Here is a 27,293-nt window from a genome sequence, read left to right as displayed (position 1 = left end):
GGGATGGGAAAAGAGAGGTGGTGGTGGAAGCGGGAAAGAGCATGCCTGCATTTGGGTCGCATGCGCAGCGATCCTCTGCTCAGAAGTTGAGTTCAATAGGCGCATGCAGATTGGAGGCTCCCTGGCTTTCTTCCTTTCCTTTCTTTTCCTCCTCCCTCCGTCCCTCCCTCCTCCCATCTTCTCCCCCCCCCCCCCTGCAAGGGGAGTCTCTCTCTCTCTCTCTCTCTCTCTCTCTCCCTCCATCCTCCTCGCAACCCTCTAATTGGAGCCAGACCCCGCGCCCGACCACGTCTCCACTTTGGGCGAGGGGGAGAGACGGGGCGGAAGGAGGGAGCGAGGGAAAAGCAGCGCGAGGAGGGGAGAGGAGAGAGAGAGAGGGAGACGGGTAAGGAGGGAGGGACAGAGAAACTCGACACCAGCAACTTTTTTTTTCTTTTTTTGCACAACGGGAGAAGGGAGAGGGGGAAGAAGAAGAAAAAAAGGCTTTCGAGTGAGTGGGATCGCCACAGAGCGCCACACTCGGGGAGAGAAGCAACATGTGTCCGTGGCTCGCCCTCCTCCGGCTGCTGCCCCTCGCCGTGGCCTTGAGCGCCCTCCTGCCCCGAGGATCCTCCACCTCCCGCTTCAGCCCCGAGGTGAGTGCCCTGCAAAATCGAGGGGAGGGGGGTGGGGAGAGGTAATGCATTTGCCAGGTCCTCCTGGCCAGCTATCCTCCGTTGCCTCCCTCCTCTTTCTCTCTGAATTTCCCAGGCTTTCCTCTGCCCGACCTGCTTCTCCGTTCCTTCCCTTGCATCCCTCCACCCGCCTGCCTTCCCCACTCCTTTGCTCTCTGCTTTCCTCCTCCCTTACGTTTTTTTCCTCCTTTTCTTTTCCTGGCCGGACAGTTCATTCCTCCACGTTCCCGCTTGGTGCGCTTTTGTTCTGGGAAACTTTTATTATTGTTTTTGTATGAATGAGACCCATTGGAGAAGATCTCCCCCTTATTTCCACCCCACTTGCTGGCTTTCCCACTCCCTTCTTCCTGCTCTCTGCCTCGCTCTCTCATTCTCTTGCGCCCGCAGTAGACTTCACCCTTGTTTCACTCTTCTCTCACCTCTCTCTCTCTCTCCTCTTTCCCTCGTTTTCATCCTGCACTCCTCTGCCAGCCCAGGTTTCTCATTCCTTCCTTCTGTGCCTTTCCCTCCTGCTAAACTTCTCTTAAATACTCCATTCTTCGATGTTCTTGTCTCCACTTGCCTGCTGCAGAGATGGCTCCGTTCCCTCTCTCCTGTGCTCGCTCTTTCCCTCGGCCTCTGCCACACTCATTCGCTTTAAGCTTGTCACACATTATTCTCCACTTATTCATCAACCAAGTGGCTGCCCTCCACCTAAACAGGATTCTTCCATCTCTCCAATGATAGAGCCTTCACCTCTTCCCATTAACTGGGTTTATATATTGCTTTATTGCTGCTTGCAGTTCAATATTTCTGCCTTCCTTTTTGCAAATTCATTTGTATGTGTTCTGCCTTCCACTGCACTCCTCCTTTAGGAAGCTTCTGACATCCACCCTTCCCTGGTGGTCAATATGGCCTTTCCCAATCACTCCTGATTTTTTCCTCCCCTTTTCTTCTTCTTCTTGAGACGCCCCTTCACGAGTCAGGCACGTTCTGAATTTTCCTTCCTGTATCTCCCTTCTGCCAAACTTCCCATCACCTTTGCTCCTATTCTTTTATTCACATTCCTTCTCCAGCTGTTCTTTCCATCTCCTCCTCCCTTGCTTTTTTCTTTTACCATCCTTTGTGTTCACCCCCTCCCCTCTTTTCTTGGATGTGTTCTGCAGCTGGACAGAGAGGTGGTGTTTTCTATGCCAAGGCATTTTCTGTTCCATTCGTTCTTTTGCCAACCTTCCCCATTCCCTCACTTCCCTGCGCTTTCGTGTTCCAGTTTTGGATGGCTGTCCCTTGGATGCAAGCTCCCTTTCTTCCTTGATTTTGCCCATCAGCTTAAACAATTTCATGCCTTCTGCCCCCCGCTCCCCATATATTGATGTCTACCAAAATCCCTTAGTTTTAAGGCCTTTATTCTCTTTCACAACCTTTTCTCTTCCCTTTTGGAGAAACATTGCAGTTTAAACTCCCCTAAAGTGGATGGTAATCCAGCTTGCCTGTTCCCTTCCCTTCCCTACCGCTTTGTTTATGTACTTTAAAAGTTTTATTTATTTGCATTTACGTACTGGGTTCACACACCACATTTCCACCCAGACACCCTCGAGGCAGCTTGCAACAGTCCATCAGATTGTCATGCAATCTCTTCCTTCCTTTCTGTTATTTGAACTGGCTCCCTGCTCCTTTATAAATCAAGTAATGTGAAGTCACAATTCATTCCTTGCTTCTGAGCCTTCACCATTCTCAACAAGCAGATAACTCCCTCTTTCATTGTGACCCATTTCCTTTGCCCACTTTGTTCTCAAACTCCCTCCCTATCTTCCCATAGCTATCTGTCCGCTTGTCCGCTTATATCTCTCTCTCCATCCACTGTTTTGAAGGGAGTTTGAAAGAGGAATTGCTACTTATGGTGGTCACACTCATCATCCCTCCTCTTCTTCTTCTTTGCCTCACTCAGCCAGACAAAAGAATTATGTGTATACACCGGAGAGAGTGAAGTCTGTCTCAAACCACTTTCAACTCCCTTTAAAAAAAGTTTCTACCTGCCCATCAATCATAACCTTATCTACTTCTTAGTCTGCCATCTCTCTGTCACCCATTGAACCTCTCTCATCCATATTTCTCAATTTAGCCATACATATCTCAGGCTCCCCCATCCATCATTCTTCCATCTTCCTTCCCTCTTTCTTGATCTTGATCATACTGCTCTCAGTTACGCAATCCTTGAAGAGGGGAAAAAAAACAACCCCAAACAAACCACCTTGGTCTCCTTCCAATTTTTCCTTGGCTTTTGACGGGGTGTCTGTTATTGTTACAGTTCCTTTCTCTCTCTTTTTTCTTTTTGTTCCTCGATTTTCTTGCCGATCCAAGCAACTTTTGCTGCTGAAACACACACACACACACACACACACACACACAAAATTATTATTATTATTTGTGGTAGCTGGGAATATTTTATGTTAAAGGGGAAGAACCCGAATCTAGTCCTGAAATGTCCTCGGAGGAACAAAGAGGAACAAAGTCTGTGGCATTGGTGGCTGGTTTGGAAGAAAGAGCTGTGAAGCACTTAGGGATCAATGAGGGCTAGAATGATGGTGGTGGACATCCACTGGCAGAAGATGCAACTGGAAGGATGTCTTTTACCTTGTAACATAATTGTTGTGATAAGTTTGGAAGGAAAAAAATGAATGCAGAGAGAGAGAGAGAGAGAGAGAGAGAGAGAGAGAGAGAGAGAGGAATATGGGGAAAAGAACCCAGGCAGGAAAAGGGTAGCTTTTCATGTGGGTGTTCTCAGCCAATTTCACAATTGGAAGAAAAAAATAATAAGAAGAAAAGGAAATGGACCCAGCATAGGAAGGCAGAGGAAAGAACAGGTCAGGGAAGTGGCGGTACCAGCTCTGAAAGGGGGTTGGCGGCTGTGACCTTAAGCCACTCTCCGAATGCCAGGAATGAGGATGTGGGGAGGGACGAGACAAAAGAAAGCCTTGTCTGAACCCTCGAGGAAGTTTGCAAGTTTGCCCGGACAAGAGCGAAGGCCGGGGACTGCTGGGGAATTCACTCTAAGGAAGGCTCTGGCCTAGGATGAAACGAAGGAGGAGGGCAGGACGGTTACTGTACCCAAAGGCCGCGTGGGCGGTGGGTTGTTTGTGTCTCTCTTCCAAGGGATATTTTTGAGACTTCGGGGATGAGGCACGGTGACTTTTTTTAGGGACCGCTCCGTCCCGAAGCGAGGGAAGGGAGGCAAGAGGGAGTGCGAAGGGAGAGCAAGCGGAAAAAAGCGGGGGCACGGGGTCTTTTTTTATACCCAACGTTGGCGAGTGGAGCAAGGGAAATTGGGGGGGGGGACGCGCGTTATGGACGGATAGGAAGGCAAGAAAATAATTGGCAACGCCCGAGGGTGTCGAAATTTGTCAGGCTCCTTGACATCATCACCTGGGCCTGCTCCAAGTTCTTTTTTAAAATCTTTGCCTTAAGGGGGTGTGTTTCTGGAAAACACACACACACACAAAAGGCCTTTATGTATAGAGTCTGAAATGTATACATTGCTGCTCACTTTGACCCTAAAGTCCCCATTTCCTTGTGCCCACTTACTTGACATAACTCTCAAAAGTAAGGCCAAAGATACCAGGAAAAGGTTTAGGCTGCACACTTGCTAGGGAGTGAGCCCCATCAAATACCCACTTTGATTATTTATTAGATTTATATCACACCTTTCCTCAAGGTAGCATGGTTTCCCCCCTCCCATCTCATCTTATCCTGGGAGGTAGTTTAGGCTAAGAGACAGTGACTGGCCCAAGGTCACCCAACGAGCATCAAGATTGAGAGGGGATTTGAACCCTGGTCTCCCAGGCCCTAGTCCAACGCTCTAACCACTACACCACCTTACTTCTGAGTAAGCACATATAAGATTGTGCATGCATAGTAGTCTTCTCCTTTAGTGGAGCATGGAAAAGGATCTCCTCTGGTGATGTTAAGAGCTCGAGTAGCTTGGCACAAGAGGAGGCAGATATTTGAACCCCAGGCTCTTATACAGCAGGTGTCGCTAACTTTGGGTGTCCTCCCAACTGTTTTGGAGTACAATTCCCATCGTCATGCTGGCTGGGGCTAAAGGGTGATGGAGAGTGCAGAACATCTGGCAAGCACCAGGTCGGTGAAGGTTGATTTAGGGCAGCAATGCCTTGAACTGGTCTCCGTGGTAGAATCTTAGAATGGTAGAGTTGAAAGGGACCCCGAGGGTCATCCAGTCCAACCCCCTGCAATGCAGGAATCTCATCTAAAGCATCCATGGCAGGTGGCCATCCAACCTCTGTTTGAAAACCTCCAAGGGAGGAGAGTCCACAACCTCCTGAGGGAGACTGTTCCATTGCCAAACAGCTCTTACGGTCAGAAAGTTCTTCCTGATGTTGAGTCGGAATCTCCTTTCTTGTAATTTCAAGCCATTGGTTTGACTCCTACCCTCCAAAGCAGGAGAAAACAAGCCTGTCCCCTCTTCCAGGTGACAGCCCTTGAGATATTTGAAGATCACTATAAGATCAAACCTATCCATTGTGAAGGAGATCAGCCCTGAGTGCTCACTGGAAGGACAGATCGTGAAGCTGAGGCTCCAATACTTTGGCCACCTCATGAGAAGAGAAGACTCCCTGGAAAAGACCCTGATGTTGGGAAAGATTGAGGGCACTAGGAGAAGGGGACGACAGAGGACGAGATGGCTGGACAGTGTTCTCGAAGCTACGAACATGAGTCTGGCCAAACTGCGGGAGGCAGTGGAAGACAGGAGTGCCTGGTGTGCTCTGGTCCATGGGGTCGCGAAGAGTCGGACACGACTAAACGACTAAACAACAACAACATCCTATCTGATGAATAGGGAGCCAGCATACCTGTAGTTCCTTCAGAGTTGATGCGATATGTCTCTATCTAGATAAACCATCCAGAATGGTAGCAGGTGAATTCTGTATTAGGTGAGGGTTCTGAACTGTATTCAAGGGCAGCCCCATGCGTAGCACATTATAGTAGTCCAAGCTGGAGGGTGCTAGAGATCAGGTGGCCAGGTCACAGTTGCTAAGTTTCTTAAAGCTTAACAGTGCAGTCGTGTGTGTGTTTACTTCAAAGTACATCTCACTGGCTCAGTGTATACAAAGCGTTAAGCCGCAAACCATGGTTTAAGTGAGAAAGAGCAAACAGATTCCTAGGCTGTGGCTGTTTTGTTCCTTTTCTGGCCCTGCAGCTGCGAGTGAAGCTATGGTTTGGCACAGTGTTACGTCTGATCCCAAACTTGTGTTTTATCATATTCCGGACAAACCATGAATGGTAAAACCACAGAACAAACATTGGTTGCAACTCAAAATCCCCATGTTCAGACATTATGCTAAGCCAAACCATGGCTTAGCAAACAGCAGTGCAGGAGGACAAGTGGTCACAAACCTGCATATTTGTGCATTCGCATTAAATCATGGCTAAGCCGGGTCGGTGTGCTGTTATTATTATTTATTAAATTTATATTCCTCCTTATACCAGGAGGTCTCAGGGCAGTTCACAGAAAAAAATCAAAATATGAAACCACAAAAAATATAATCAAATGAAAAACAACAACCCAATAACCCTCCCCAGTGGGCTTTAATCAGCTGATTAATTGGTTAAAAGGTAGGTGACTAATCAGCTAAAAAAACCAACCCTCTTGGATTGTTTGACAGCTATTAAAAATAAACTTGCAGAAAGAGAGCCAGCAGCTGTGTTGTATCACCCACTGTATGGGAAGCCAAAATTAGGGTGTTCCAAGGACAGGGCTGCCAATGGCTACCAGCCATGATAAGAATACCAGAATAGAAGAAGAGCGCTGCTGGATCAGGCCAAGAGTCAATCTCATCCAGCATCCTCTTTCTAGGGGTGGCCAGGAAACTCGCGAGCAGAGCGTGTAAGCAAGAATAGCCCTCTCCTGTATTTGTGCCCTTCCAGCAACTGGCATTGAGAGAGAGAGGTACACTGCTCCTAAGCCTGGAGATTCTACAGGATTTCATTTGTCAAGGCCAATAACCACAGGCAGACCTCTCTTTCCCTCTGGGAATGTGGATGATTGCCCCTCTGATGCCTGCCCAAGCCAAGCTGGCCATTGCCATACCTCGCTGCTGAAAAATTTGCAAGTTGCACTGTCGGCCCTCTCAGCTGATTTTTCACGGGGTGCCCCTGAGTTCTAGTCTTCCAAGAGAGGGAGAAACATTTTTCTCTGTAGCTAAATGACACCGTCCGTGTGGAGAGGCAGTCTACCTCGTGAGTAAAGAACAGGCACTAGGGATAGACATCAGGAAAGACCTGCCATGCTTATGGCTCAGGACGTTCTTTTGGGGGGAACGGGCTGGCGGCTGTCAGAAAATGGATCGACAGGCTAATAATAATAATGATTTTTATTTATACCCCGCCCTTCCCAGTCAAGACCCGGCTCAGGGCAGCTAACAACAAATAATATCAACACAAGTATAAAAGAAACAATTCAGTTAAAACGCAGATTAATACAATGTTAAAATTCAATTTTGAAATTAAAAATCTACGAATAAGATAAAACCATTATGAAATAAAACCTTAGGGGAGGGTAACCGTGGGGTCAGACTGCGTCAGTCCGAAGGCCAAACGGAACAGCTCTGTCTTGCAGGCCCTACGAAAAGATGACAAATCCCGCAGGGCCCTAGTCTCCTGGGACAGAGCGTTCCACCAGGTCGGGGCCAGTACTGAGAAGGCCCTGGTCCTGGTCGAGGCCAGCCTAACCACCTTGTGACTTGGGATCTCCAATATGTTATTATTTGTGGACCTTAATGTCCTCTGTGGGTCATACCGGGAGAGGCGGTCCCGTAGGTACGAGGGTCCTAAGCCGCATAAGGCTTTAAAGGTCAAAACCAGCACCTTAAACCTGATCCTGTACTCCACCGGGAGCCAGTGCAGTTGGTAAAGCACTGGATGAATGTGATCCCGCGGCCGGGACCCCGTAAGGAGCCTCACCGCGGCATTCTGCACCCGCTGGAGTTTCTGGGTCAGTTTCAAGGGCAGCCCCGCGTAGAGCGAGTTACAATAATCAAGCCTAGAGGTGACCATCGCATGGATCACTGTGGCCAGATCAGGTTGAGAGAGGTAGGGGACCAACTGCTTAATGCGGCGGAGATGGAAAAATGCCACCTTGGCTGTCGTTGCACAGGGCTAGGAGGCCCTGTTGAATTATCCGGCCATGCAGTTTCATTTTGAGGGGGGGGGGGCGAGAATCGCCATCACAAAACCTATCGCATCACAAAGGGTTAAATCTTCTCCTTTCCCAGCTCTTCTCTCTGTCTTCCCCAGGATAATTCATTTGCTGCTTGTTTCCTGGGTTTCTCCCTCTGAGTAACATCCCTTTTGAATCACCTGGTGTTACGCAAGGAGATGATCTATAATGAGTGTCAATCCTGGACCGCAGTTCCTTGTAGAGACGGACCGCCCCCCTTCCCCTTCTTCTTCTTCCTGCTCTTCTCTTTTCATGCTGCTCAAGCAGCTCCCCTTACCCCCAAAGCATTGCAGAAGACCAGCATCTGAAGATCTGATCCCAGGCCTCTTAGATCTGAGGAGAGCTTTGCCCAGCCTGCTTTTACCAAGGGTCACCATGCCTGGAAATGGCTGCAGACATAGTGATTCACTGTAAAGATCAATGGAAGGCTAGCAGTGGGGCGGTGAGGGGGGGAGGAACTGAGACAGCCACAAGGCCTGTGTGCCTGGCAGGAGCTGACACACAAAAGCAACTGATAAAGGAAGGAAGCACTTAATAAATCCCACTGAAGTTAGTGGAACTTAAGATGGCATTTGATGTTCCCCTGACTGAACTGGGCAGGGGGCAGGGGGGGGGGATAAGCTCCCCTTAGCACCAGCCACAATCATCACAGAATTGTAGAGTTGGAAGGGACCCCAAGGGTCTTCTAGCCCAACCTCCTGCAATGCAGGGATCTCTTGTCCAGTGTGGGGCTCGAAGCCACGACCCTGAGATTAAGAGTCTCCTTCTGTACTGACTGAGCTGAAGGGGAAAGCTGGTGCAGACAGACAGGCAGAATAAGGAGAAGGTTTTATTTTGGAGTATTTCAGGGTTTCCCAAACTTCCAACCCTCTTACACGGCTCCCCAAAGTGTACTCCTTTAATTTTCAAAATATGTTTAATACTAGCTGGCCCTGTACGCGTTGCTGTGCATTAGTCTGTCAAATGGAGGGTAATAGCCCCCCTTCAGATCCCCCTGAGTCTCAGAGTTCCTGTTTTACAGGATCTCGTGGCGGAGGCGGAGTTTGTGGGTGCGGGCTAGACTCCATGGGGAGGGAGGAGGAGGAGGTGGAGGAGGAGCTGTGGGAATAACGCCACTTGAGGGCACTGTTTTAGTTTGTGGAAAAGCAGGTTTTTACCCGTGCAGGTATGAGATGTGAGCGATCCGAGGTTGTGCAAACACTCGGCTAGTGGCATGGACCGTTGTGTCCAAATTCCAGGACAATCGGTCAAGCGGTTTCGGAGAAAACTGGAGCCCACAGTTTCACATTTTTTACATTTATATATATATATAGATTCATCCCCTGGATGAGTCACTGTTCTGGGTATGACTCCTCTTGAGATCAGGTGGTTCTTTGGCACCTCTTTGTATTGGGAGCGATGGAATGAATTTATCCTGCCCTATTCATCGCTGTTGCCTTCCATCCAGCAGAGAATGATGGGAAGGAGGGCAAGGCGATCACGCAGAGGCACAATGTGTCAGCTCCTGAATGGGTAGATGCTTTGGGCTCACAGCACACTTTTAACGGATCGGCAGATGGACAGAAAGATGAGTTCGACGTATGGGAATGAGTCGGTGGATGGGCAGTGATTGGGGAGGAAAAGTGGATGGACAGAGAAAGGAAAGAAAGATGGAGGCAATAGATCAGGACTGAGGATGCTGGGGCATAGCTGCCAAGTTATCCCCTTTTTAAAGGGATTTTCCCTTATGCTGAATAGGCTTCCTCACGAGAAAAGGGAAAACTTGGCAGCTATGTGCTGGGGCAGTCAGGTGTTGTTGGACTACAGCTCCCATCATCCCTGGCTATTGACCATGCTGATGGGAGTTGGAGTCCGACAGCATCCAAAGGACTAAACAGGTCCTCAGACCCCACGATCGCAAGACGAATGCCTCGCGCAACGGAAAACTCGCTAGACGAAAGCGTCTAGCGATTCTTTGTTGCCTCGCAAGACGAAACTTTCTATGGCCGCGTCTCGCAAGACAATTTTTTTTGCCGTCTGCTGTTTGTTTCTGCAAGACGAAAATTTTCGTAACACGACCCGACCCGTGGAAAGAATTATTTTCGTCTTGCGAGGTACCACTGTATATATATGGAAACAGAAGGATTGCACTGTGAACTTTATTTGTTTAGTTCATAAATTTGATATACCGCTGGATTGTAAAAACGAAACCGCAAAGCGATTATGTAGGTGGATAGATGAATGAATGTGGAGGGGAAGGTTGATAGTTGAGGGGCGTCCTTTATAAAGGATGCCCTACCTCAAAGCAGGCAACAGAGAACACACAAATGGATTGATATGTAGGGAGGAGTGTGGGAAGGACAGATAGACGGGAATATGCTGAAAGGTGGAGACACTGAGTGGGACTGATACCAGCAATTATCGGGCAGTGGGTCTTTGCCATGGATAGTGTTATGTATTAAGTTAACTGCAGTACTCCTTCTGGCCACCGTGGCTGCAGTTCTTACCCTGCCCAGTGTGGCTGCAGTTCTCACTCAGGTCCACAACATGCAAATGAAGGATTGAGAGTGCTGTTCACTGATTGGGTAGCTAGGGGAAGTTTGTTACTGTTGCAAGTTACTGAGTACTATATAAGCCAGTTGGCTAAGCTACTGTTCAGTCTGGGACTCAGAGGTAGAATAAAGAGCTGGTTGTTTTGAGAGCTGTGTCTTCATCCTTCTTACCCACTATTCAGCAGATAGTATGGCTGAGCTGACAGTATATGGACATAGATCAGGGGTGGGAGACATGTGGGCCTTCCGGACGTTGATGCACTCCAAATCCCATCAACCCCAGCCAGCGTGGCCAGTGGCTAAGGATGATGGGAGATGTAGTCCTGCAACGGTCTTGAAGGCCACAGGCTCCCCAGCCCAGTTTGTTCGATCCACCGTCACTCCTGGCAGCCAGCTATTTTGTTTTTCTTGAGCTATCATGCGGCGAGCGGAGCTAGCAGGAGAAGGGCTGGGATTTGTGGGAAAACCTTGTTCTGAGGCCAGGGGTTGGCCTCTATCTGTGTCTGGTTCCTTCGAACCCTATGATTCTGTGGCCTAGCTCTCACCAAAGCGGTGAGCCAAGACTGGGCTGTACCACTTCAGATGGTCGAAGGGGTGGGCGTGTAGGCCCAAACGCATGTCCATATGAAAATAACCCCCCTGGCATAAAATATCAGCACACCAGAGAGGCGGCTGCTCTGCTCTAATATTCTTTGCCGTGCTCATCTTCTGCCTGAAGGGCTTTTGTTTTAAATAGGGTGAGCCCCCCCCCCCCCCCCGCAGATTGAGGTGGCATATTCCAGACACAGGTTTGACCACCTTGGTGAGAATGAAGCCTATAGGTAGAAATGGACAGAGGAAAGGAAAAATCCTGAAATAATTTGCCGTGGCTCAGTCCTCCATTCTTCTTTTTTGGGTTGTGCACTCTTTGCGGTGGTTCTGGCTTCACAAATGCGCTTGTGACCAAACTCGAGAGATATAAACTCACCAATTGGCTAATAATAATAATAATTTATTATTTATACCCCGCCCATCTGGCCGGGTTCCCCCAGCCACTCTGGACGGCTTACAACAAAACATTAAAATACAGAAATCCATCAAACATTAAAAGCTTCCCTAAACAGGGCTGCCTTGAGATGCCTTCTAAAGGTCTGGTAATTGTTGTTCTCTTTGACCTCTGGTGGGAGGGCGTTCCACAGGGCGGGTGCCACTACCGAGAAGGCCCTCTGCCTGGTTCCTTGCAACTTGGCTTCTCGTAGTGAGGGAACCGCCAGAAGGCCCTCGGCGCTGGACCTCAGTGTCCGGACAGAACGATGGGGGTGGAGACGCTCCTTCTTAAACTTGGTCACTGCAGTGCAATGTCTAGGCACCTTTTTTGCGGTAGAATTTATTGTCGTCGTTATGATTATTATTCATTTCATTTCTATACTGCGTTATATTTTAAAAGAAACGATCTCAAAAAGTGGTTTACAACTAATTGAAACGTCAAATAAAACAACCCGGAATAAAACAGGTTCGAGCTTCAAAGAAAACATTTCAGATCCTTTTCTAAGTGACATTTGGCTTTCCCCATATTTTATTCACCTACTTAACTTATAGAGCTGCCCCATTGCAGAAGTGCTCCAGGAAGCCAGTGGGCTGGAAGCCATTAAGAGTGTCAGACTAGGACCAGGGAGATCGGGGTTCAAATCCCCACTCAGACATGAAGGTCACTGGGCCAGTCACAGCCACTTAACCTACCTTACAAACCTACCTTACAGGGTTGTTGTCGGGATTAACCGGGTGTGTGTGTGTGTGTGTGTGTGTGTGTCAACCATGTACTCCTTGGAGATATAAATGCAATAAATAAGCAAAACGAGCCTGGGGAATTTCGACCGCTGCTTGTGAGGACGGCTGTCCTTCCTGCCATCTGTGTTTCTCACACCCTTCTCCTTCTCCCCCCAGGCCTGGCTGCAGCAGTATGGCTACCTTCCCCCCGGAGACCTTCGAACGCACACTCAACGCTCCCCGCAGTCGCTCACGGCTGCCATTTCGGCCATGCAGCGGTTCTACGGCCTTCAGGTGACGGGCACGGCGGACTCCGAGACCATGAAGTAAGTTCCCTCCTCCTGATGCTGCCGCTGCTCACTTCCTTCCTGGGTCCGTCCAGTTCAGCATTGCCTACACTGACTGGCAGCAGCTGTCCAGGGTGTCCGGCAGGGGACCTCTCGGATGCCTTTGTTGCAATGCTCAGGCTCTGTCACCATGGCCCTTGGTGTGACGAATTCTCCTTTTCAAAATCCGGTGGCAACTCTTCTCTGTTTTCACCAATAAAAGCCTTGGGACCTTCGCTTCACCCCTACCCACAAGTGAAGACCCCTTTTAAAAATCTCTTTTAGACCCATGCCCTTTTGAAGCCAATAATGCCCTTCTCCCTCCCAATAATTTAATTTTTAAACTTTTTTTGGGGTGTGTGTGGGGGTTGTTTGGCTGGGAAAGTTGCATGTTTCTAGAGAAGGCTGCTGCCTGCGGCGTTTGTCTGTGTTTTCATTCATTTTGAGGTGTTTGTAGCTGTTTTGCCTTCTTTTCTTTCTCGAGGGGTTTCTGAGCATTGCCAGTTTTTCTTATGTGAAATGAGTGCTTTTGAGGCTCCCCTAAAACAGTTTATCATTTGGGACCCCAAGTTTTAAGGTGTAGCAGTAAATAGTAATAATAATAACAACAATAGTGATTTATTGCAAGCCATGTCAGAAAACAACAACAACGGATTGTATTTACATGGTTCACTGAGGTGCTGTGGCAACCGCAGTGTTTTTGGTACGTGGGGTCTTTTAGTCATGAGGTGGGGGTAAAAAACAAAACTGTTTTGCTTTACTGGAAAACAGTATCAGAGGGGAATTGTCTTCCTACCAAGCATCAATCAAGCAAATGGGATATATTTCTCACAGGTCCTATCATGGCGGTCTTTAGTGACTGTGCTTCAGCCATTTTGAAATGAGTGTGTGGTCGGCAACTTTGTCCCTTGGTTGCCTGCCGGCCTAAGTTGGGTAAAGAGGAGAATTGAAGGAGAGGACAACTGTGAGGGCCTTCTTATTTGGGGTACGCGGTTGGCGAGACCCAGCCTTGATAAAACTCTACTGGATAGGAGAAACTTTTCTGAATTCAAGGAGCACCTCATAGGTGATAAATCTCGAACTCAGGACAGGCAAGACCACCAGTCCAGGAGCTGAGATTTGTCCCTTGCGAGGTGCTTCCTGCATCCGGAAAACTTCTCCTATCCAGACTTCCGAAGATTTGAAGGACTATGGGCAGTTTTTCCCCAAAATGCTGCAAACGCTGCTGGTGGGAGAACGATATGAAACCACCTAAAAGGCCCATGATGTAACCGAGAGAAAGGCTGGGACTGTGGTTGTGGCTCGGTGGCTGGCTGGCTTCCAGTTCCCAGCGCTGGCAAGCAGGCAGAACGGCTGAGCGGCATCCTGTCCCAGGGGTGGCCCTCGTATTGCATACAGAGCAAGCAGTGTCTGGTGGAGTTAGGGCTGACCAGTGGAACTCCACACCACAAGAGCTTGGCGAGGGTACAAAGAACAGAGGAGGAGGAGAATTTTAAACAGGACTCAGAAGCAGCTTCCGGCTGGGGAATAGTGGCTCTTCTATTGTCGGATCTACAAATTTTGCAAGGGGGGGGGAGCAAATGTGTGCACTGCTGTTCCCCCTCTTTGATTGTGAACTCTCTCTCTCTCTCTTTGTGGGGTGGGGGCTCATCTTTCGCGGTGGCAGCGCGTAGTTGCCAACTGCAATGTGCAACATCGTCCTTTAAATCACGTTAAGTGGTTCCTAAACTATAAGCTAGCAAAAGATTTAATTGACATTTTTTTACTAGAAATCTCGATCCATTGAGTGTTTACGATCCATTGAGTGTTTACATTTCCCCTCTCCATCCCCTCTCTGCCCCCTCTTTCTAAGCTCCCCCCCAACCCAGTTTAGTCTAGGGCCAGAACTTGCCTGTCGCGTAATTGCACACTCCAGTCGAAAGAGCAATTTTATTTGCCACGGCCGGTGAGGTATCCCAGGACTGCCCTCTGCTCTCCTGCCCGGAGCTGGCCTTGTCTCGCTTTTGCCAGCCTTGCTACTTGCCGCTTTTGCCAGCCTGGCCAAGCTGAGGGTGGCAGGCCTGGGGTCTTCTCTGCCTTGGTCAACAAAGATTGGGAAAGAGAAAAGTGTCACACATCTTCCACTATGTTTGGCATATAGAGCTAGGTGACCGGCAGCAAATTGGCACCCCTTGGCCTGTATAAAGCTGATAAACCAGTGTAAGAACTCCACGCACACGCTGGATGATGGGATTTGTAGTCCAAGGCATCCAGAGCTGGGGAAAGCTGGTTTGGAGATCCTTTGCAAAAAGCATTTTGGAGGAAGAGTGGGGCGAGAGATACCCTTTAAAACATGTTATTTGCTTGTCTGTTCTGGGTTAGTGATGATACGGGGAAGGGCTGGGCCAGAGGGATGATGGGGCTTGTAGTCCAACAACTTTGGTGCGGTGGGGCTACTGGTTTCCTTATCCCTGTGCCGAAAGCATCCTAGAAAGGCTTCTTTGTGCTATGCAGAGGAAGTCAGAGAGTTTTGGGTGTGGAGGAAGGGAGGGGGAACTGTGTGGGATTGGCAGAGACTGACTTAGCGTGGACACTGGCAAACGACAGTGCCGGAGAAACAAGTTGGCATGCGTATGCCATCATTGTTTCAGGCAGCAGCTCCGCCTCACAACAACCCTGTGAAGTAGGTTGCTGAGATCGGCCTCGGGTCCACCCAGGGAGCTGAGTGGGGCTTCAAACCGTGGTCTCTCAGGTCCTTTCCCCCCCATGCAACACTTTGTGCTACTCTCCCACAACACTATGGATCCTGAAGCAGAAGCCCAGGATGATACCCCTCCGCGTGAATCCATAGGGGCCCGATCCACCAAGAAGTTACTTCGCACAATCTTCTGTCTAATGGAGAATTGGCTGTCTGAGTTATGAAACTTAGCTTCCTCAGTCTACGATACCGCCTCTTGTATTTCTATGTTGTGAACTGCCCTTAGATCTATGGTTGAAGGGGTGGTGTACAAATTTACTTTTTATGTGCTAGAAGCCACCCAGAGTGGCTGGGAATAAACAAAATTATTTAATAACTAGTGTAATTCAGCCCGTTGAGTAAACGGGCACTAGAACCCCGGGGTTCGGAGAAGCGCTTGTGCAGCGCTTCTCCGAACCCCAGGACCTGTCCTTGTTGTCGGCGACAGGGGGACAGGAATGAAGGAGGAGAAAGCAGCCCTTTCTCCTCCTTCCTTCCTCTCCCCCAGCCGCCGCTAGGAAGGAGACATCCCGGGGTTCGGAGAAGCGCTTGCGCAGCGCTTTTCCGAACCCCGGGACCTGTCCTTGCTGGACGCACACACGCACGCTCTCCCACCCCCTGCCGCCAACGCTTAGTCCGGCTGGGAGCAGCGGTTGGAGGCTGCAGGGAAACGGTAGGTGGGGTGGGGGTGGGGAGAGCGTGTGTGTGTGTGTGTGTGTGTGTGCGTGCAGTCTCTGCCTCCAATCCCTGTGTCCGTGGGGCACATGCGCAGTAGCACGGACACAGGGACACAGGGAATCTGGACGCAGAGACACTTGCACTTTATTATATAGGATGATAATAATAATAATAATAATAATAATAATAATAATAATAATAATAGTGTAATCAGAGAGCAGAGACAGAGCTTTCTCTCCTCAGGAGTCTTCTCTTTTGGTCTTCATAGCAGTGGGCATCATATACGATCAGAGCATCCTGAAATCGTTCTCCATCTGTCGTTTCAAGCAGCAGAGGCTGGCTTATTAGGGTGAATACCTGACTGCCCCACCAACCTCAGTTTGCAGCTCCCCACCTGCCTGCTTTCCTGTCTACAGTCCACCCAAGGGTGGGAGCGCCCTGTCCGCTTCCTCCTCCTTAGCCCCAGTGTTGCCGTTTTAGGACCCAGCAGGGAGGAGGGTGGCAGACAGAACTAGAATGAGCTGGCTCTGCCTGCCATTGGCTCGGACTTCACCTGCTGCTGCGTCTCCATGTCTTCCGTTCTACCTGTCCCGATTTCGCACCCCAACCCCCACTAGTTTCAAGACGGCTAGAATGTAAATAACTATTCCGACAGAAGCAGCGGTAAATGCTGGCCAGGTGTCAAGGCATCGAACCACCAACATCACCATTTATCTCATGATTTCTGGAAGTCTCAAAGCAGTCCATAAAATATGCAAACACATCAATAAAATACAATTACTGGTTTTTTTTTTTTTTGCTGAAAGCGCTCCTCCAGCAATACTGACCCTATAAGAAGGAGGCATCCTATCCCAGCCTACTAAATGATTAACACCACAGACGGGCCGATAATCACACTGTGGTATGATTCCAAGAAGGAACCAAGGGTAAACAGGAACGATTTAGCCTGGCAACTGAAAGCTGGCAGTGGCAGAGCATTCCACAACCGGGACATGATCAATGAAAAAGCTTTTCTCACATTGTCCTCCTCTCTCAGAGACGGCGCATGAAGAGAGACAGACCTCATGACAGTCACTGAGCCCGGGCAGGTTGTCCGGATGGCTAACATGAGGAGGTCGACCTACAGAGACTTTGGTGAGATAGAAATGCGTTTCTCAAGGTCAGCTGGAACCTTAAATGCATCTTCCTTCTTCCAGGGCTATGAAGAGGCCCCGCTGTGGCGTCCCGGATAAATTTGGGGCGGAGATCAAGGCCAATGTCCGGCGCAGGCGCTACGCCATCCAAGGGCTGAAGTGGTCGCACTACGATCTTACTTTTTGGTGAGGTTGGCAGAGGAGACGGTGTGGGGTAGGGAGTCGAAGGGCTGGCCTGCGGGAAAGGAGGGATAAAGGAGAATTAGCTGTGGGGCTGGGTCTGTTGGAAGAAAGGCAGGCGATATAGAAAAGCATGAATTCCTGGGGGCAGAATTCTGACCTGTTGCCAGAAGAAAATGCAAATACGGGGTTATTTTTATACACATTTTGTGTCCTGATGTTGAAATCAACATGGGACTTCAAAGGGGGAAACTTTTAGGAAATGAGACAATGAGGCAAAAAGCATGAGTAAAAAGGCAGCGTAGTGGCCTCTTGAGAAAGACCTGGGAAGGCCTACATGGAAGGCAAAGCCTGACTCCTCAAGCCCAGCTCTCATTTTTTTGCTCTCCAGCTTCATTTCTGAGTGCCCAACACATTATCCTAGCAAACATCATTTGCAAGAACTAAACACTTCAGATAGGAAGAAATCTGATGGTCCAAATAAGCCAACAAGTTTTGCACTACAAATCCAGATCCTCAGGTTCCCAGGCAATGGAACAGATTCCTTCCACCCTATTTTTCAGTGCTTTCCCTGAAAGTTTTCCAAACTTTCAGAGGAAGGGCAGAAGTCATAACAAGCTTTTGGCCCCATTGTCCTGCATGAAGAGCCATCTTAAGAGGGGGGAGCAGTTAAATGGCGTGCATGACTGAAAAAGGAGGGAGAGCTTGAAAGGTAATTTTAGCTGGATTTAGGAGGCATCCTGAAAGGGATGTCCAAGTGATCCCTTTGTGGAAGCAACGCAGGTTCAGAGGCCTACATGCCTGAGATGGTTGAGGTATCAGGACGGGCCTTTCCAAAACCCTTGGGATTTCAACTTCTGCTTCCGTTCCAGCATCCAGAACTACACACCCAAGGTGGGAGAGCATGCCACCTTCACCGCAATCCGACGCGCCTTCAGCGTGTGGCAGTCTGTAACGCCACTGCGCTTCCGCGAGGTTTCCTACTCGGACGTGCGCGAGGGCCGCCAGCCGCAGGCCGACATAATGATCTTCTTCGCCGAAGGCTTCCATGGCGACAGCACCCCCTTCGATGGCGAGGGAGGCTTCTTGGCCCATGCCTACTTCCCTGGGCCCCACATCGGTGGCGACACTCACTTTGACGCTGCGGAGCCCTGGACGTCCCGCAGCGATGACCTTAGCGGTGAGTGGAAGCTTAAGGTGCTGGAAGGACTTTGGGGGGGGGGGTTGGGGAGATAAAATATCAGGAGGAAGAAGCATAAAAGGGTGGCAGACATGACTGACAAACCCTTTCTGGGAATGAGTCACTATGAGTAACTACCGGCGAGAAGAAGGAACCCCTCTCTCCTCATCAGCTCGAGACCAGCCAGAACATCACTTCCTTTTTCTAGTTCCCCAAATCTCATAATGAAGTGAGTTCTAGACAAAAGCAGAAGGACTTCTTAGGAAGGAAACCCCCTGTATCCAATTCCTTATTTTCTCCTGAGCTCAGCCTTTGTTCGATCAGAACCGATGTTAAGGAATGGCTATCCTTGACCCAAGCTGTGTTGGATTCACCACGAGAGGAAGTGTCCCCTTGGCCAAGATTTTCACACTCCTTGAACCACTTGGTGTCCTTCATCTTGAGGGGATGGTTGACTCTGGCAAACCATTTGCAAAGGACGCTGGTAAATCGTTGCTTCCCTCCTCGTAGGAAATGACATTTTCCTGGTTGCGGTGCATGAACTGGGCCACGCGCTGGGTTTGGAGCACTCGAACGACCCGTCCGCCATCATGGCCCCCTTCTACCAATGGATGGAAACAGAGAACTTTGAGCTTCCGGAAGATGACCGGCGTGGCATACAGCAATTGTATGGTATGATCCCACTTAACTTCTGCTGTGACTTCTGACCCCTTGGCCTGATTCCATTTCTACAGTACTCTTATATCACCCTCACATCCCTGAGCGGAGCTGGGCTGTGTGGCTGGTAGCTACAAAACCCACTGTCAATTGTTCCCTTAGCATGGCCAATTAAGAGAGTGCTTCAAGGGAATGGCGGCCATGTTTACCAGGCCTGCTTTCAGACTTTCTGCTTCCAGTTCCACTCAGAGCTGTTTTTCTGACTTTACACTGACAACTAGCTGCCTCCTTTGGAATATGCTCCAGAGCACAACAGAGTCTTTCATCTCTGTTGTTTGCCCCCTGCCATTTTGTAATTGGCGGAATAGTGCCCTTGAACATGGAGGTTTGATTTTAAGTTGTTATGGCAAATAATTCCTCAAAAAAAAGGGGGGAGGAATCGCAGGCCAGACTAAAATCACCCCAGTTCTTCGCTGTAACCCTGACTTCTTAGAACTTTCGTTGCATGTTTCATTCACCTGCCCACAAAGGTTTCAAGATTCACCCTTTCCATCCTTGTCTCCAGGGACCGAAATCGGCCACCCCAGTAAACCTCCGCCTATCCCTCGAACCACTATGAAGCCCCGAGTCCCAGACCGGCCGCCCAAGAACCCAACATACGGCCCCAACATCTGCGACGGAAGATTTGACACCATCGCTGTGCTAAGGGGCGAGATGTTTGTCTTCAAGGTTAGCACCCAGTGCGGGGAGCATAATCAGAGCTGTGGGGAGGGCAAGGCAGAGAGCGGAGGTGGTTATAAGTTTGTAGGAAGGGTGATAGCCCTGCTTTGGAGCCATCTCTGAAAATACTATTACCTGGTTTTACGTTTGCTACATAAAAGAGATAGATCCATCATTCTGCAACAAGATTTTTTTCGGGGGGAACCCTGAACTCTGCAACCTGTATATGAAATACAGAGATTTAGCAAATCTGCTTATTTTGCATAATTTATTAAGCCTCTATTAGTCATGGTTGCAGATTAAGGTGTATGTAGGCCTCTAGTGCCCATTCCCTTGATAGCGACTGAAATTCTAAGTGGAATCTCCACAAACACAGGCTTAATATTATTTGCTATGTATTTTCAAGCTTGTCTGTTTAACTTTAAGGGCTGAAAATGTCTTGGTTTTTTAAAAATTTTATAGTCAGAATGTAGAAATCAGTACCCAGCATCAACTTTCTTTAGTAACCAACGTCAGCCCAAACCCAGCCTGACTGTGGAATTGCAAAAGCGTGCAAGCACCAGCTATTACTGCATTAGCATCAGTATCGTCATGATTGGACCCACCGATCTAAGTATGCAGGGCAATTTAAACACTGTTTCACATCATTTGACGTGTTTGGAAACTCACTGCTTTCCAGGACAAATGGTTTTGGCGAGTCCGGAACAACCGCGTGATGGACGGGCATCCTCTCCCTATCGGCCAGTTCTGGGTTGGTCTCCCCTCAACAATCAACACAGCCTATGAGAGGAAAGACGGCAAATTCGTGTTCTTTAAAGGTTGGCGGACTGTTACGAACTCTTTTGCTTCTGAAGGCAGCAAGGTCTTCCTCAGTGTGGAATGCCAATATGTTATATAACGAAATATATTATTCCCCCCTTTCCCAAATACTCTTTTTTATATTTCTGTGATTTATATACCTTTTAATTGCTGGGGTGGGCTGTGCCGCTGTCCTGCCAAAGTCCCTTGCATGGGAAAACAGCATTGCAGGCCAAATTGGGACCTGTGCTGGGCCAAATTTGGCCTGCAGGTCAGAGCCCCACCCCATGGTTCTTTGCGGTGTTTGATGGGGGTGGAAGTTTGGTCCTCTGGCTAGGCAATGGTAGACATGGTTAAGGCTGCTGGTGCATCTTGGGAAATCAGGTGGCCTTCCTTCTTTCAGGGGACAAGCATTGGGTCTTCAACGAAGCCACCTTGGAACCCGGCTACCCGAAGCACATCAAGGAGCTGGGCAGAGGGCTTCCCACAGACCGGATCGATGCTGCTCTCTTCTGGATGCCGAGCGGGAAGACCTACTTCTTCCGGGGAGACAAGTGAGTTACCGATAAGCTGCTGTGGCCTGCTAAGCGGCTCACATTCCGCCCCCAGCAAACCAGACTTCTCACCCAGCGAACGGTTGAAATTGTTTCAGCTTCAAGACTTCTAGCCATTCGCTTTGCCAGATGAAAATGCGGGAGGATTTGGGTAACGAGTGCTGGCTGTTTTGAGGGAAGAAACCACTGGGTGGATCAATGAGTCCTTTGCCCCCGCACCCAGGTCAGAAGGGTAATTTGCACGTCAGGACTGACTGCTGCAGAATTCTCCGGCTCCTTGGGACCAAAACAGAGTTGGAAGAGGTTGGAGGTCTCATAGCCCAGCCCCTTTCTTTACTCAGCGGCCCCACCCCTATCCATCATGGTCTTTAGAAGCATTCTCTGCCCGAGTGTCTGAATCTCATTGCTGTGTCCAGAAGGCCATTTGCAGAGAGGGTTCCCATGCCAATGGCAGCTTCCCTAGGCAGAGTGTAGGGGAATTGCTGCAGGTTCTCCGGGCGAATGCCAGCCAAGTCTCTGGGGGAAGCGAGTGGTAATCGCGAGCGCAGTCCTTTTTGCTTTCCGTGCATAATTTTTGAGAAGGTTTTTTTTTTTGCCACGTGCCCCGAGCCCTAGAACAGGCTGTTAGTGTAAGCAAATGGACACAGGAGGATAGGAGGTTGACATAGTACTGAGTTAGGCCATTGGGGCCCCATCTTGCTCAGTACTGTCTTCACTGACTGACAGCGGCTCTCTAAGGTTTCAGGCAGCCCTGCTTGGAGTTGCCAGAGATTGAACCCCTTCGGCATGCAAGTCAGACGTTGCTATAGCCCTTCCAAACAATATGCTACTGTGAGTTGCAGGGGGGAAGCATAGAGCTGAAGATCAGGGCGCGGAAGCAAGTTCTGCTCCCCCAGCTAACTCGGAATCTTCCTCGTCCTTCCCTTCTGGGTTCTGTAATTTCCCCAGTCAACACATGCACATTCCCAAGCCTGTCTTCACATCCTTGAGGGCGAAGAGCTTGGCTTTTATTTCAAAAGAACGGCAGCTGAGATTGTCAGCTGAGCGCTGACTGAACTGAACGCTGCGCCTGCTCTCAGAATCTCTGATTTGCGCGATCACAAGTGTTTCTGGTTCCTTGTTAAACCTAAAGGTTTAGCTCTCTTTCAGTTTGCTGTGTGCAGGTTAGTAGCCCCGCAGACCTCAGAATACTGCCCAGGGCAAAAAGTCCCAAGTCAAGGCGGTGGGGTGTTCTTCTGAGTAAATTTAAGCTGGGCTGCACACTGTAGACGTTTTACCTGCAGATCCTCAAGAGCTGTGTTGCTCAATGAGGCCAAAGATCCAAAACCTGCAGGCATGAGATATTCCAGATATTCTTAGACTGCCACTTTCTGAGCACTGGCCATGCTTGCTGAAAGGGCTGGTGGGAGTTTTTCACCCTTGGTCTAACCCTTTCTAAAGGCCCTCTTGTCTGGTAGGTCGGTGCCAAATCATGCAATCTTGAATTCCAATTTAAGGCATTGTCTGGCCACCAGAGGGAGGTTTGATCACCGCTGCTGCGGTTTTCTTGCTCATCCCATCGGGGGTTTTGCTACAAAGAGGGAAGCAATTACTTTTCTCTTTCTGCTCTGCAGTCTTTTTAACACGGCGTTCTTTTTCATTCTTCAGATATTACCGCTTCAATGAGGAGAGCCGAACGGTCGAGCCCGGCTACCCCAAGCACATTTCTGTCTGGGAAGGGATCCCTGAGTCACTTCGGGGGGCTTTTATGGGCAGCGATGAGGGTGAGAAAGGGGGAGCGGAGGGGGGGGCTATTGGGTGGGAGGAAAAGGGGGTTATTATGAAAGGGCTCCGCTTTCTAACGCAAAGCTAGGAAGGATGCGGCCCACCTGATACTGACTTACCGTATGTAAGAAGCAGCTGCCAACATTCTGCGACCAAGAATGAGTGAACAGGATGCACACGAATAAAATTGGGTGGTGGTGTGCAGATAGGGTCAGGATTTGATACCTAATAGCTGGAGTCATTGTAGTAGAATCATAGAATCATAGAGTTGGAAGAGACCACAAAGGCCATCCTGTCCAACCCCCTGCCAAGCAGGAAACACCATCAAAGCATTCTTGACATATGCCTGTCAAGCCTCTGCTTAAAGACCTCCAAAGAAGGAGACTCCACCACACTCCTTGGTAGCAAATTCCACTGCCGAACAGCTCTCACTGTCAGGAAGTTCTTCCTAATGTTTAGGTGGAATCTTCTTTTTAGTAGGGAGCTTAATCAGCAGCCACCATATTGCAGCTGTCCAGAAAAAGTGGAATTTCTGCACTCTGGGACAGTGTGGTGTAGTGGTTAAGAGCGGTAGACTGCTAATCTGGGGAACCGGGTTCGTGTCTCCGCTCCTCCACATGCAGCTGCTGGGTGACCTTGGGCTAGTCACACTTCTCTGAAGTCTCCCACTCACCTCACAGGGTGTCTGTTGTGGGGGAGGAGGGGAAAGGAGATTGTTAGCCGCTTTGGGACTCCTTCGGGTAGTGATAAAGCGGGATATCAAATCCAAACTCTTCTTCCTCTTCTTCATTTGTTGATTATTAAGTGCCTGGTTCTCCTCCACTTGTGAGGCAGATTAGGCTGAGAGACATGGGCTGGCCTAAGGGTCACCCAGTGAGGATCATGGCTGAGAGAGGGATTTCAATGGGAGTAGGCCCGGCCCTCGTCCAATATTGTCTCTCTCCTCACTGTTGCAGTGAAGGCAATGCCTGCCCCGGCCCCTGATGTTGACAGAGGGTAGCTTGGCCTCAGCCGCAGGAATCTCCTGAAGAAATGCAATGCACCTAGGTGCAAAGATTATGCAAAGAATGTCTCCCAGGTGCTTCTTGTGTGAATAATCAAACCCCTGCACACTCAGCCATTCAAAAGGCATCCCGTTTTAATGACTAAAAACCGTTTGAGCCTTCATGAAAGGTGGCTGATGTGATACCGTTGACCGTCATTGTGCAGTTAATGTTGTGTTCCTAAAATGATTCAGCGGGTGGCAGCTGGTAATCATCTATTAAAACATGAATTTTTCATTATGTGAATTTTTTTTAAAGGAAGCTTTACCCTTCCCAACTCTGATCAGAAAGCCATTTTGCTACGATGAAATGTAAAATGCCTTAAAAAGTGATTATAGCTTGAATTGAAACCCAACCGTAAAAACTTGTTGGAGCCAAAGGTTATTTTTACGAATTTCTAACGTGAAATGAAAGTGAAGATTCAGATAGAAAACATTTTGCTTTCAGAATAATGAAACAACTCAGTGTGAAATACCATTTTTCTCACAAAAATGTCTCGGATGAAATAAAACATTGCCTTTATAATTTACACATGCCTTTATAATTGACACATTGGTGTCAAAATCCAAAGGGAAGGTCTGAAATGAACATTTGGGCCACAAATTCTCCATATGTACTCAAGATGGGGGCAGAAAATGAAATTCAGATTCCAAAGCTTAATCGGCAAAACACAGGCAGATATCACTTGAATTCCAAATACGCACACGAAATAAAACGTGCTTTGCAAGGTCCTCAACTTGAAACTGAAAATTAACTTTGAAGTATCCACCAGACAGATCCTACATTCCTGCCTCAGATGGGTTTTACAATTTAAAAGTGGGATTCAGAATTTCACAAAAACCATCTCGAATTTTATTGGGAATGATCCCATTGTTGCTCTCGGGTAATTTTTTCCTTTGCTGTTAAATGACCCACATTTTCTTCCTTATCTCTCCTGTTTCTTGACCACCCCCTTTTCCTCTCTCCTCCCCCTACAGTTTTCACCTACTTTTACAAGGGAGACCGTTACTGGAAGTTCAACAACGAGAAGCTGAAGGTGGAGCCAGGGTACCCCAAGTCTGTGCTCCGAGACTGGATGGGATGTAGCTCGGGTGGCGACCGCCAGGAAGACGGCGAGGAGGTCATCATCATTGAGGTGGACAATGCGGAAGCAGGGGAGGTGAACGCAGCCGCCGTGGTGCTACCCATCCTCCTTCTACTCACCATCTTTGCCCTGGGGATCGCCCTGTTCATCTTCAAGCGCTACGGCACGCCCAAGCGGTTGCTGTATTGCCAGCGTTCTCTGCTGGACAAGGTGTGACCAGGCGAGCTCCCTCGCTGGGCCGGGAGCACAAGGGCACTCCTGTCTCCCCCGCCTTGGCCACCATCTCTCCTCCGGTGCTTCTTTCGTGAACCCTTTTGCCCTAGTCGCCACACTCTTCCTTCTCTGCCTTTCCCCGGTGCTGCCCTGCTGCCATTTCATCCTCTTCTTGCCTTCGTTCTGCCACTGCTCCTTGCGTGCTGCTTCCTCATATCCTGATCTCCTCTTCTCCACTTGCATTTTCTCCTACTGCATCCTTTTCCCTGGTCCTGTTCTCCCTCCTTCCTCTCCTTCCCTCTCCTCCTCCTCGGTCTCTTCACATCCCCTCCACCCCCCCTGTTTCCATGCAAGCGTGCTCATCGTGAGTGTAACTTGAGGAGGCAAAAGAGGACCTTCTTCCCCCATGCTGGTTTCGGTCTCTGCCCGACCCCCGTCGCAGTGCACCCCTTGACCTCCGCTCGGGAAAAGGAGACTTCGCTTTTACCTGCCGACCTGCAAGGCAGGGGGATAAGACGGCACACTGTGAACGCCCACCAAAGTTTCCCCCGCGCTCTCTCTCCCATGGGTGGGATCGAGGTTAAATTATCGCGGCGGCCCTCCCAAGTATCCCCTGTTGTTCCTGCCGCCCACCCCGCAACCTTCTTCCAGGGTCACATGGGAATGAATGATGGGCATAAGGATTAGGAGTGATGGGAGGGGAGTTGCAGGCCTCGTGGTGGGCGGAGCTATGAAGGCAAAATAGGGAAGCTGCAGGATTTTGGGGGCGGGGCAATGTAGCTGGGAAGAAATCACGGCATTCCAAAAAGGGAACTCTTTTATCATTCCATTGGGCGTGGCTTGAAAAGGAGGGAGGAGCCATGGCTGACCAATAGAAGCGCTTATGTAGATTACCCAACAGGGAGTGGCCGGGAGGGCCCTTTGGTGGAAGGCAAGGGGCGGGGTCTAAAATGTGGGGCGTGGCATGACAGCTCGTACCTTTTGGAGGTGGGGAAGCATCTTAAAGGGCCAAACCTTGGGAAAGTGGAGGTCTCCCACACAGCAGAGGTGGAGTTGGCCATTGGTACCCTGAATGCAACAGAGAGTGGGGCAAGTTTGGGAGCAGGAGGAAAGGGAAGGGTGGTTGTGGCGGTCGGTCTGGAGATGGAGGAGGAGGAGGTGTGGAATGGGATGGAGGTGGTCAGCGCGGTTCAAATGATTTTGCATAAATGTTTACTCCAATGTCTGATTATAACTGCATGAAGTTTACAGTTGTCACTTCCAATCCATTCTGGATTCTTAAGAAAAAAACCAAACAAAGCAAAGTAGCAATTTCCAAAAACGAGAAAAGAAAGAAAGAAAGAAAGAAAGAAAGAAAGAAAGAAAGAAAGAAAGAAAGAAAGAAAGAAAGAAAAAGTGGAAGAAAAATTCCTATTGCACCAGAGAACTGCCTCAAACTGCCTTATCCTCCTTTCTTAGGGAAAATGTTTAATTTTGTTTGTTTGTTGAATATGTAATTTTTTAATTATTCTATAGAAATGCCTTTTTTGAAAAAAGAAAGTTTAAAATAGTGCATTAACAGGGTGGGGAAATCAGAATAGGGGTGGGAGATGGAACCCCCCAATCCTGCAGGCCGGGAACGAGGTATCTAAACTCTCTCCTATTCAGACCATTTTCCATTGGGGGTGCGGGGAGGGCATGTCTGGATTCTGGATCTTTTGTTTTCAAATGGTCTCCAAACGGAATTAAACTGTGTTTAACGATACATTTGGGTTTGTGGGCGGGTTTTTAATATTGTTTATTGTTTCACTTTATTGTTATTATTATTTTGCTATTATTAATAAACACCCATTCTTTGGGAGGGGAATATAACATACATCGCTGGGGCCTGTTTTAAATCTGTTATTCCTTTTAACGTTTAGCAATAAAAACCCCCATTTCTGGGTAGAAATGGACTCAAAATGCTGGGAGTTTTCAAACATTTATTTTATTTTTGTCCCCACACAATTTGTTCATGACTATTTTGTTATTAAAAATAATCACCAGAGTTTTTTTGGTTTTTTTGGAAAAAAATAAATGCTGGAATTTCCCCTCCTTTTTAGTA

General features: G+C 48.8%; 1 protein-coding gene across 1 annotated transcript; it reads left to right on the top strand.

The window, feature by feature from the left end:
* The first annotated feature begins 254 nt into the window (after positions 1-254).
* On the top strand, positions 255-27,293 carry MMP14 (matrix metallopeptidase 14). Its single transcript, XM_035135851.2, has 10 exons — positions 255-635; positions 12,342-12,490; positions 17,081-17,203; positions 18,070-18,377; positions 18,888-19,049; positions 19,600-19,763; positions 20,434-20,572; positions 20,956-21,106; positions 22,754-22,869; positions 24,891-27,293. Exons 1-10 carry the CDS (start codon positions 537-539, stop codon positions 25,211-25,213), a joined length of 1,734 nt encoding a protein of 577 aa, XP_034991742.1. The 5' UTR covers positions 255-536; the 3' UTR covers positions 25,214-27,293.

Source organism: Zootoca vivipara, chromosome 13 (assembly GCF_963506605.1).
Source record: "Zootoca vivipara chromosome 13, rZooViv1.1, whole genome shotgun sequence".
Taxonomy (NCBI): domain Eukaryota; kingdom Metazoa; phylum Chordata; class Lepidosauria; order Squamata; family Lacertidae; genus Zootoca; species Zootoca vivipara.
This window is presented reverse-complemented; position numbering and strand designations above follow the sequence as displayed.